General features: G+C 41.5%; 1 protein-coding gene across 3 annotated transcripts in view; it reads right to left on the bottom strand.

Moving 5' to 3' along the window:
- BTRC (beta-transducin repeat containing E3 ubiquitin protein ligase) overlaps nt 1-10,778 on the bottom strand; it is a 252,818-nt gene extending 242,040 nt beyond the window's left edge. For all 3 annotated transcript variants that reach the window (XM_006831261.1, XM_006831262.1, XM_006831260.1), the window contains exon 1: nt 10,600-10,778. In XM_006831261.1, coding sequence (XP_006831324.1) covers nt 10,600-10,647 — 48 coding nt within the window. In that variant the 5' untranslated portion in view covers nt 10,648-10,778. The remainder of the gene's footprint in view (nt 1-10,599) is intronic.
- Between the last annotated feature and the right edge of the window lie 1,093 nt (nt 10,779-11,871).

Raw genomic sequence — 11,871 nt, 5'->3', positions numbered from 1 at the left:
CCGAGAGCAGGACCCTACCCAGAGAAACAGAGATGCCTGAGATAGAGACAGAAATGATGACGTGGAGTGATGAAGCGACTAGGGACCTTGGACCCAGAGAGGGAAAGGGACTGTGGGCCGAAAACTGGGGGGAGTAGGGGGAAGTGTAGGGGATGGGTTTCTGGGATATACCCTTTGGGTGGTTGATGATACACAGAGGGGATTAGAACCATGGCAGTGAGAGGATATAAAATGGAATGAATGTAAAACTAAAGTTCTCCCATGTAAACTATCATATAATTCACAATAAAACATTTTTTAAAAAATCATATTCTGTTGCAAATACCATTGGAATGATACAAAGAATATCACTGTAATAATGATAAACATTTCAGGGTATCACTATGGAGCAGAGTAAAGATTCTGATTATTATTTCTTTATAGGTGTTTTTCCTATATGGTATGATGCAAAGAGTAGTTCTTCTATATTGCATTGTGATTTTGGGAGTATCCAACCAACAGGTGTCATTCAGTAATCCAATATGAAAAGTGCTCATCAGGATGGTGCCAGCGATGAGGGTAGGAAAAAAAGCACATTAGTTGTCAGTTTCAGCATCCTACCATTCTTTTATAAGTCAACTATAGTACCAGGCAGTCCCCAGGGTAACAAATGAAATCCATTCCTAACCCATCTTTAATAATTTGTAGGTTAAGTCTGACAGGGTGCATACGGTTCTCATTTAGCCTTATTTAGTTGAAGAAAAGGCTTAAAGCCTTTTCAATTATTTCAAAGCTGCACATACAGCAAGTGAAGGTGGTTGTGAAGAATTTGTTATGAGTAGTAGTTTGGGTCAATCATTTCAAAGAGAGGGCAAATTTACATATCCTGAAAGGGTAAGTATGAGTTGCCCATAAGTCAAAAGTTCATAACCTGGGACTGCCAATAATTAATATTCAGAAATATTCATTTCCTCTACAGCCTCCTCTATGGGCATAGTATACTTTCCTGTTTCTTGGCTTTGGGATTGGTCATGTGACTTGCCTTGAGCAATGAAACATTTATAGCTATGATACAACCACTGATTAAAAGGCACTTGCTCTCTTGTGCCTCTGTCATGGTCATAAGAAAAGCTCTGCCTGGAAAATCATGGCTTCTCCAGTCTAAAGATGTGATCCTGAGTGAGCAACAAATTCCAAAATCACTCAAATATGTTCAGTCTAGATCAACTGATAACCTGCAAATCCACAAATTCATAAGGAGATATCACTGTATGCACCACTGATATTTTATCGCTCTTTATAACAACACAGCTAACTGGCACAATGGAGTCTGTGACTTCTGTAAACTCTTACTATATTTTCTCAGTAAGTCATATGATCAAGGAATCTATACCCAAGTCTGGACAGCATTTCCCTGTACTGAACACCACCTGACTAGCAATGCAGATGTATTATTATAGTACAGTTTCCCTGCTCTTTAAAAATGAAATGTAGTGTAAGTAAGTAAGGTTCAAGGAGTCCTGGTATGGCTTATCCTTTAGGATAAACACTGAACTACTAACCACAAGGTTGGTGGTTCAAACCCACCAGCTACCTCTAGGAAACACTATGTAGGGTCGCTACAAGTTGGAACTGACTCGATGGCACTTAACAACAAGGCTCTGGAGTCAGACTGTCTGGGTTTGATCTCAAACTCTTGCTAGCTGAGTGACTTTGTGTAAATTCTCTCTGAAATGAGTTTCCTCATCTGAAAAATGGGTTAGTAACAGCAATCTAACTCATAGGATTACTGGGAGGATTAAATGAAATAATACATGTAAAGAATTTAGTACCAGTGTATGAAATCAATTCCAACTCATAGCTACCCTATAGAACAGAGTTGAACTGCCCCATACAATTGCCAAAGCTGCAAATCTTTACATAAGCAGAATGCCATATCTTTCTCCTGTGGAGCAGCTTGGTGGATACAAGCCGCCAACCTTTTGATCAGCAGCCAAACACTAGAACCATGGTTCCACCTCGGTTCCTATAAGAATATGTTATTGTTGCTGTTGTAAAGTGCCATAAAGTTGGTTCCAACTCACAGCAACCCTGTATAGGGTTTCCAAAGAGCAGCTGGTGAGTCTGAACCACCAACCTTGTCACTCAAACAGACTTTGCGGTCCAGTGCTTATCCTACAGTGCCACACCAGGACTCCTTGGGCCATATGTTGTTGTTATTGTTAAGTGCTGTCAAGTCAGTTCCGATTCATAACAACCCTGTATAGGGTTTCTAAGGAGCAGCTGGTGAGCTTGAACCGCTGACCTTGTAGTTCAAATTGACTTTGTGGTCCAGCACATTAACCCACAGTGCCACACCAGGATTTCTGCAAAATCATTTGGTCTGGCCCTGCCAAGGCAACTGCAGTTCCAGTCATCACATTAGAGGTGAGTTAATCAAATGGCTGACCAAATATAGCAGGCTAATTTTTAAGTTGATAATTTTGCATGACCCACAAATGATGTTATAAATTCTGGCAGAAAAAGGGTTCCCCATACCTGTTGTATTGGACTTCCAAGGAGTGACTGGTGAGTTTGAACACCAACCCTGCCATTCTTATCCTACAGCTCCACACCAGGACTCCATAAGAATATAGCAAACACTAAATGGTAACTATTCTTGATGGATTATATTGGCAAAAAAAATAATACAACTCTCCCACTTCTCCTAAAGTTATTTTGTAATTGACAGAGTGTCAGCACAGGTCCCAGCCCTGGCAGCAGGAAAGTACTAAGTACACCTAGAAAGGAGAGTCACATCTCAAGAAGTCATAACAACTCACAAGGAAATTCAAATTTAAAAAGTTCATCTTTGGCAAGCAGGAATTCTTTCCCAGCTCTGTGGACTTTGTGTACTTGCTCCCCACCTTCCACTGTGGCCACACAGGAGCTAGGATGGTAGGGACCCCAGAGACCCACCCATATTCTTAGTTTTATATTGTTCTCCATTATCGTCTGTAAATTCTAGCTCTGTTTCAACTAGGCTTTGGAAGATGAAAGGAACTAGTACTTCAGTCGGGTCATTACTCAGAGATTTCCCAAGTACAAGGTGAAAAATGAAGAACACTAGTTGAACTTGTAAGTTTCAGCTGTTTTTTCTCATATGGCACTCCCTCTATCCCTCCCCACACACACTGGCAATTTTGGGACGCTGGGGTTGATAAGGCAATTTTCTTTATAATGGCAAGATGTTAAAACTTTGTAAATATTTTTTGTTTCATCCTCAATTCTTGTTGTTTCTCATTATATACATTTTTTAATGTAATTTATTTAAATACTTATAAAGTATATGGAACGTAAAAATATTTAAACAATATTTACTTTCATTCTTTTTTAGTTGTTGTAATGCTATTTATCATAAAATAACTTTATATATAACCAAGATCTTATAATGTATTGTCTCTCGTTGTTGTTGTTGTTGCTGTTGTTAGGTGTCATGGAGTCAATTCTGACTCATACATAGTGCTTTTATGCACAATAGACAAAACACTGCCTGGTCCTCCACCATCCTCACAAGCGTTGTTAGTTGAACCTGAGCCTGCTGCTGCCACCACGGTGTCAATCCATTCTCATTGAGGATCTTCCTTCTTTTTGCTGACCCTCTACTTTACCTAAAATAATATAATTCTCCAGTGACAGGTCCCTTCTGATATATCTGAAGTCCTGCCTTCTAAGGAGCATTCTGACTATATGTCTTCCAATACAGATATGTTTGTTCTTCTAGCAGTCCGTGATACTTTCAATATTCTTCTCCCACACCACAACTCAAATGCATCAATTCTGCTACAGTCTTCCTTATTTACATGCATATATTGTTGTTGTTAAGTGCCACTGAGTCAGTTTTGACTCATAGCAAGCCTGTAAAGGGTTTCTGAGGAGAGGCTAGTAGGTTTGAACCACTGACCTTGGTTAGCAGTCCAGTGTTTATCCTACAGTGCCTCAATGTCCAACTTTCACAGGCATATGAAGCTATTGAAAATACCATGGCTTGGGTCAGTACACCTCAGTCCTCAAACTGCTCAAATCATTGCTCTTGAACACTTTTTAAAGATGTCTTGTACAGCAGATTAGGCAAATCTGTCTCTCTTAGCAAGAGTAAAAATCTCATCTGCTTACTTTCCTTAGAAAGTAAATCTACTAGTAGTATAGATTAAGCCTTCTCTTTCACAAGGTCATTTTCTAATTTAGCAATAGAAAATTTTTTTTTACAACTACTCAAAGTAGACTCCTGGTGTGACACTGTAAGATAAGCACTGACTGTAATCACAAGGTCAGCAGTTCAAACCCACCAGGTGACTGCTGTTGTTTAGTGCCTTCAGGGTCAGTTCTGACTCAAAGTGATGCTGTATAGGATTTCCAAGGCTATAAATCTTTCCGGAACAGAAAGCCTCATTTTTCTCCCACTGAGCCACTGATGGAATCAAATCCCCGACCTTGTGGTTCACAGACCAGTTTTTATGCTACAGAACTACCATGAACCCAAAGTAAGTGATTAGTAAGTGGTAAATATTCTGTTTTTGGAATTTTGAAATATAAATATTCAGCCACCAGGATGGCTACAATTTAAAAGATTGATTAATACTAAAGCAACTGGAATTCACATACATTGCTGAGAACATAAATTGGTGTTGCCAGTTTGGACAAAGTCCTAGTGTAGCTCTGTAGGATACTGTACTGCACCGTATCTCGTTTTGAACCACAAGCTCAGTGGTTCAAACTCACCTACTGCTCCTCTGAAACCCTATGCAGAGTTATTATGACTTGGAACTGACGATAAGACACATAACAACAACTCAAAGTAGGATTTTAATTCCACACAGTAATTCACTCCTATTAACATAAATCTATTATAAACACAAATCAAGGAAATGAGCATAAAGAATTGTCACTGTCATTTCATACTTCAATACCTACATAACAGCATCCAAAAGGAGCTTCGGTGGTTTAGTGGTTATGCACTGGGCCGCTAACCACAAGGTCAACTAACTGTTCAAATCTACCAGCTACTAGAGAGAAAGCCTTGGGAGAAATATGAGGCTTTCTGCTCTCGTAAAGATTTACAGGCTCGGAAACCCTACACAGGGTCACAATGAGTTGAAACAGACTAGACAGCACACCAGCACTACGACCACCCCACCAGGAGCAGCATCCAAAAACGTAACAGGTTGAAGGCTAACTTAAATGGAAAGGTGAGGTATACATACATATACACTTTGACCACTTAGACTAAAAACCAGTGTCACATGTCCATCCAATCAGCAGGTAATTAATCTCACCGATTTAAAGAAAAATCCATTACAGTGAAAAATCTGAATATTCATTTTTAAATGTACTTTATTTTTTAAACACAGACTTTTTGAACAAATAAGAAAGTTCACCCCAGTATTATATCTTTAGTATCAAAGCATGTCAGGTAGATCATGTTTGTTCTTTGAGAAGTTAACTCAAAAAGGAGATGCTTCCAAGCATTCCTAGTGTTACTACCACAAATTTGACTAATTACATTTGTATTTTTAGCCTGAGCATCCACCTAAACTAGTATCTATGGTGGTGGGATTCAGTGCCTTCAAATCAGTTACAAATCATAGCGTCCCTGTTTAGGGTTTCTGAGACTGGAGATCTTTGTGGGAACAGAAACCCTCATCTTTCTCCTGTAGAGCAGTTGGTGAGCTCAAACCGATGACCTTATGGCTGGCAATTATGCTGTTTGTCCTATAGAGTTGTTGTGCCTTCAAGTTGGTTTGACTTACAGTGACAGCAACAATATAGGGTTTGCAATGAGTGGCTGGTAGCTTTGAACTATTATTGACCTTATCCTACAGCCCCACACCAGGACTCCATCCCACAACAACAATGTCTCAAAAGATAGCCTCTAGCAATTCCTCCTTCCCTGTTCTGCAGATCACTCACCACATCAATGAAGAGAGATTACTTTCCTACCCTCTGACTCCAGGTTGGCCTTGACTAGTTTTAACCCACCCAGGATTTAGCAACTGGTAGCTTCTACTTCCCTTCTCCTGTGAATGGCTCCTCTTTTAGTACCCACCTGCCTTTAAGAAATCTAAGCAGCCACATGGAGAGAGGTCACATAAAAGTAAAACTGAAGGTCATTAGTCCCAAATGAACTCTTAAGTCAGTGGTCGGCCAAATGAAAGAGGCCATTTTAAATCTTCCAGCCATGCAGACAACAGTCAACACCAAGTGAAACAGAAAAATCAGTAATTAACAGAAGTGAGAGAAATAATATAGTTTTTAAAGATTCTAAATATGAGGTGGTTTGTTATGTAGCAACGTTGTTGTTAAGTACCATTGAGCCAGTTCCAATTCATAGCGATCCAGTCAGTATAGGGTTTCTGAGTCTGACAAGTTTGAATAGCCAACCTTGTGGTTCATACCAACCTGGTGGTCCCAGGCTTATAAGAGCCACACTGGGACTCTGCAACAGTTTTTATATTATCAGTTATTATCAATTCTATAAACTATTTTATTTTACAAGTTATTTCATCCAAGTTTCAAGTGTTTCCCTAGTTCTAAGATTCTGGAATGGAGTCCTAGTGTAGCACTGTAAAAAAAAAAGCACTGGACTGCTAATCACCAAGTCAGCAGTTCAAACCCACCAGCACTCTTTGGAAACCCTATACAGGGTCACTATGAGTTGGAACCCACTCGAGGGCACTTAAGATTCTGGGACTAGCAGGACAAGAATATATTTATCCTGCCCATTTTAAAATACAAACTTCAAATCCCTCAGCTTGTCTTTCCATTGTGTAGGATAAGCACTGGACCACAAGTTCAGTGGTTGGCACCATGAAGTCAGCAGTTCAAACTCCTTAGAAACCCTGTATAGGTCGCTATAAGTCAAAAATGATTCAACGGCACTTAACAACTACAACAATCTTTATGGGAGTAGATCCCCAGGTTTTTCCTCCTAAGGAGCCACTGGTGAGTTTGAACCCCTGACCTTACAGTTAGCAGCTGAGTTCTTAACCATCATACCACCAGGGCTTCTTATAAATATACATACTGCCTACATCCCCTCAGTCATTTTATTCTTCTCAAGTCCTCTTCCACTTATCTTTTCTGAGGTATATTTTTGTTGAGTATTAGTTAAAGGTCCTAAGGATATGCTAAAGCTGAAAAGAACTTAATATATAGGCAATATACTGTAAACCACTTCTTTAATGTAATTGTTTTTAGGAGTTACATGTTCTGTTTAAGCTCTTTTTCTCAAGTAACTAAGGGTAAGCTTTTAGCATACACCATGTATAAATTATGGTCAACTAAATCAGCAGCCTCAATAAGATTTTACTATAAAATCCTAATCAAAGCACTACCTCAGTGTAGTAATGAATACAACTAGTAAAGAGTATTAATTCATTTTGACATTTTAAACAAATTATAGCTTTAAAAAAAAAAAAAAAACTATGGGAAATCACAGCATCTATACAAAAGTTTCCATCAGCAATTCACAAGAGAAGGAAGGTGAGAACAAAGTCAAATACTATGCAAAAAGTTCAATTTGATTAGAGGTTAGGCACTCCACGTGCACTCTACACCAATTATTTGGTGCAAGAGCAAATAAAGTATCTTCCTAACTCAAAGTTCACTCAGAACAAACAGACATGTTATAGTGGGGTAAATGGGACCAAAGGGAAGTTGTAACTTACTCAAATTCATAGTTAAGACTGTTACTGAGCTGAAAGAGAATACCAAGTCTTTGGCACCCTGTTCTCTGCATTAGTAATTAAGGTATTGCTGTTACCAGTTAAGTATTGTTGGTGACCCTCTTCCAGTTGACCTTTCCTCAAACAGCAGTCACAATGGAAGGCAAGGTCAAAAATGAAAGCAACTAAAAAATTAAAGAAAAAAATTCTCTCAAAGGAGACTGACTCTATATTTAATAATACGTATTGCCCCTCTCCCCAAAGCTGCAATATTCTACATGGCCACCTCCATATCGGATTTAGCTCAATTGTTGTTGTTGTTAAGTACCGTCAAGTCGGTTCCGACCCACAGCGATCCCTGAGCAGGGTTTCCGAGGCTGTAAATCTTTACGGGAACAGAACACCTCATCTTTCTCCCGCGGAGCAGCTGGTAGTTTCGAACTGTTGACCTTGTGGTTCGCAGCCCGATTCGTAACCACTACGCTACCAGAGCTCCTTTTAACTCAATTAGGAGGCCATTAATAAAATAAACTTACTGGTACAAAGCAGAGATCAAGTAGTTGAGAATGTTCCTAGGCTGAGGTCTAATGGGGAGTAAAAATGATCTCAAAGTGTCTCTTTATGATCTGTAAATCATTTTTCCATAAATCTGACACAACTGTCAAGACTAGGATTTAAAAATCAACTCTCAAAGAAAGAAAACAACAAAAATTAGCAGCTGTCATCTTTCTGACTTACACTAAATCTACAAGCTGGCTATAATAGAGGTAAAACAATTTCCTCTAATTTCTTAAAAAAATCAAGATCTCATCCTAATATTTCAGAATTTTTCAATTAGGCAGAAATTCAAGAACTTTCTTCAGGCTTAATGGGGATACACTCAAACGTTACTTGTTGTTGGGAGTGATGGTTCCGACAAAGTGATCTTGTCTAAGGGTTCTGAAGAGCAGCTGGTGGGTTAGCAAACTTTATTTAGGAGTTTTTAAAAACACTAATTCAAAATAAAGTTTTAGTAAATCTGACTAGTCTCTTGAAAAATATTCTTGTATGTGGGGCAGTTTAAATACTACTGGTTTGGTGCTGCATGATTAGCACTGGACTGCTAATAGCAAGGTTGGTTGTTCAAACCCACCAGCTGCTCCTTGGAAACCCTATACGGGTTTCTAGGGGTCTGAACTGACTTGTAGATGTGGCAGTTTAAAGCTACATTCAATTAGGTTAATATCCATGTTTATTGATTTGCAAGTTAGAGTATTTCAGGCAAAGACACAATGTAACAACTATCTAACAAATAAATAAACTTTAGAGTGACAGGTTCAAATTAATTTTGGAAAAACAAGCAAGACTTGACTACAAATAATACCAATGTCCCTAAAATCCACCTGTTAAAAACTAGAAGTCTAAGCATCCCATCATTCTTTAATTGTAACCACAAACTCTGATTTTAGACCTACAACATACAAGATGCATCAGATTAAAAGTATCAAATATCAGACTACACAAATGCACCATAGCACAAAAAAGCATGATACAAAGTTAAAGAAATAGACTCCAAGAGGATTAACCATGCCCACAAAAAAGCATGTTCACACCTAAAACTGACTTTCCTTCCAATCTCCTTTTATCTCCTGAATTTCTCCTCTGATCTCATTGCTTCCTGCTGTTGTTGTTAAGTGCAGTCGAGTAAGTTCCGACCCCTAGCGACCCCTGTATAGGGTTTCCGAGGAGCAGCTGGTGAGCTTGAACCGCCGACCTTGCCGTTCTTTTAGGTCTTTGCAATTCTTAATCTCCATGGCACTTCTTTTCCCAGAAACTGATACAGCACTAGCCCCTACACTTCATTACCTCTACAAGTTAGCTCCAAGTTTTGTTTTTGTTTTACCCTGTTGTTGTTAAGTGCCATCAAGTCGGTTCAGAACCCATAGCAATCCTGTATAGGGTTTCCGAAGAGCGGCTGGTGAGCTTGAACCGCCGACCTTGCAGTTCAAATCGACTTTGTAGTCCAGCGCAGTAACCCACAGTGCCTCACCAGGACTCCTTGTTTTACCGTACTAGTTATTAATTTTGTTCCAATCTCCTGAGTTTTCCTGATCAATCAGCCTCCTGCTCTTTATCACCTAGTCCCTACTACAATATTTTGCCTCTTTTTTCAAAGTACATGTATCCCTTTTCCTGACATTTGTAATTCTGGCTCACAGTCAACACGGCCCTTTTCCCCCAGAGACTGTCACCATGGCCCTAAGTCCCCATTCTCAATTCTTATCTTCCTAAGTAAGGTCTCTTCCTTTCCAGAGTTTGTCAACATTAGTTTGCTCAGGCTGGTATTCCACCCTCAAGGCAAAGGCTATCTCCATCCTCATTCTACAACACTACAAGTCTCCCACCAACCTTAGCTTTCCCTCGTCGACCCTTAGATTCATCTGCATCCAGCCCTCCCTAGCCCTTTCCCTCCTAGTCCCAGTATCTCTTCTCCCACTATCCCGCATTCCCCTTCCCCACTGCTGAATGCACCTCGTTCCCAGGCCTTACCTGTAACCCTGACACCAAAAAGGCCCAGTCAGCGGCCTCGTAGCGTCTATCCTCCGAGCTTCCTCCGCTCTTCAGTAACTGTCCCCACGCCCCTTCCCTCTCCGGCTCCGCGCGCCACCCGGAGCCCCCTCCCGGATTAAGCTCCAGCTGTCACTTGGCCTCTCATCCACAAGATGGCGGAACTGCTGCCCCCACCCCTGGGTTCACTCCGCAACCCCCTCCGCCTCCCCAGAGCTCGGGTCCCGTCCCTTCAGCCGCCCCCGCCGCTGGTCTCAGCCCAGGGTCCCGCTGCCCCTTCCCCCAGCGGACGGGAGGCCCACACTCGCGCCTCAGCGACGCCGCCAACGCCACCGCCAACACCGCTCCCTGGCCTGCACCTTCTCCTCACCATAAACTTGAGCGCTTTCTCTTGCAGCACTGCCTCGGCAGGGTCCATAATCGCCTGGGGCCGCTGGGTCTGCTCTTAGCCGGGGCCGCCCCCTTGGTGCCAGGCCGCAGCCAACGCAGCGCCTGAATCCCGCCTCCTCTTCCTTTCCCCCCGCCCTCTCTTAACTCTCAGGCGCTGGCAAGAAGGCTTGCGAGGACCATGTGTTCCATGCGCATGCCTGAGCTCGCTAGTTCACGGGATTTGTAGTTCTGGAGATTTCCGCAGCAAATTGTGAGACCACGCCACGAACTGCGACTCCCGCAGTTCACTGCGGCAGGGTCGCGGTTGCCTACAAGTCAAATCTAGGCAATTCTCCGTCAAATAGGGAAAATAGACTGATGGGAATTGTAGTTTACTGTCTCCAAGGATTGAGGGGGAGGGGAAGAAACGGGTGGGACACGGATGTCTCCGTGGTTACCGTGAGACGCCAATGGCAGCTTGCCTGACATTTGATCTCAAGATGGCGACCAGTAGTTCACATGTAGCCAAAATGCTGGGAAAAACTGTGAGAGGTCTCAGGGCTCCTAGGGGTAGTGGTGGTTACGTACCATCGAGTTGCTTCCGATTCATAGCGACACTGTTCAGGATTTCCGAGAATGTAAATCTTGACGGCAGCAGAAAGCCTCATCTTTCTCCCATTGAGAGACTGACTGGTGGATTCATACTGGATTAGCAGCTCCAAGATACCCCACTGTCACCAGAGCTCCTTCCTCAGGGGTCATAAGGCCTCCCTAACTGTGGTTTTAAGGAAATCGAAAACATAATTTCATATATCTTCTGTGTAATAGTTTGATACCCCGAGGTGCTGGACCTGGTACCTGGTACCTCACAGACCAAGGCAGAGTTTCAAGGTCTTCCTAAAGTTGCTCCCCGCACTAATCTCTAGAGACCTATTCTCCCCCTAAGGAAAAACAGGGCCTAATAGATTTCAGCTCAGGAATTTTCCGAGTATTTAGGGCTCAGAAAGCATGGTTTGCTAATGCGAACCCTGGGATGTAGGTAGTGAATCAAAGGTCAAACAGGTGTTTATTTTAAAAAGGCCTTCTTCAGTGGAGGAATAAATGGCCATCCAGCAAAAAAAAAAAAAAACATGTGGGTATTTTCTTTGGGCTAAGAAACAATTTATTTTGGAAATAATTTTGGAATTAAAAAAAGCCATGGAGTCAATTCCAGGCTATAAATCTATACAGGAGCAGAAAGCCTCATCGTTCTCTCGTGGAGTGGCTTGTAGGT

This window comes from Chrysochloris asiatica, unplaced genomic scaffold, assembly GCF_000296735.1.
Source record: "Chrysochloris asiatica unplaced genomic scaffold, ChrAsi1.0 scaffold00003, whole genome shotgun sequence".
NCBI classification, from domain to species: domain Eukaryota; kingdom Metazoa; phylum Chordata; class Mammalia; order Afrosoricida; family Chrysochloridae; genus Chrysochloris; species Chrysochloris asiatica.
Note: the sequence above shows the minus strand (reverse complement) of the source record. Positions and strands in the feature narration are given on the sequence as shown.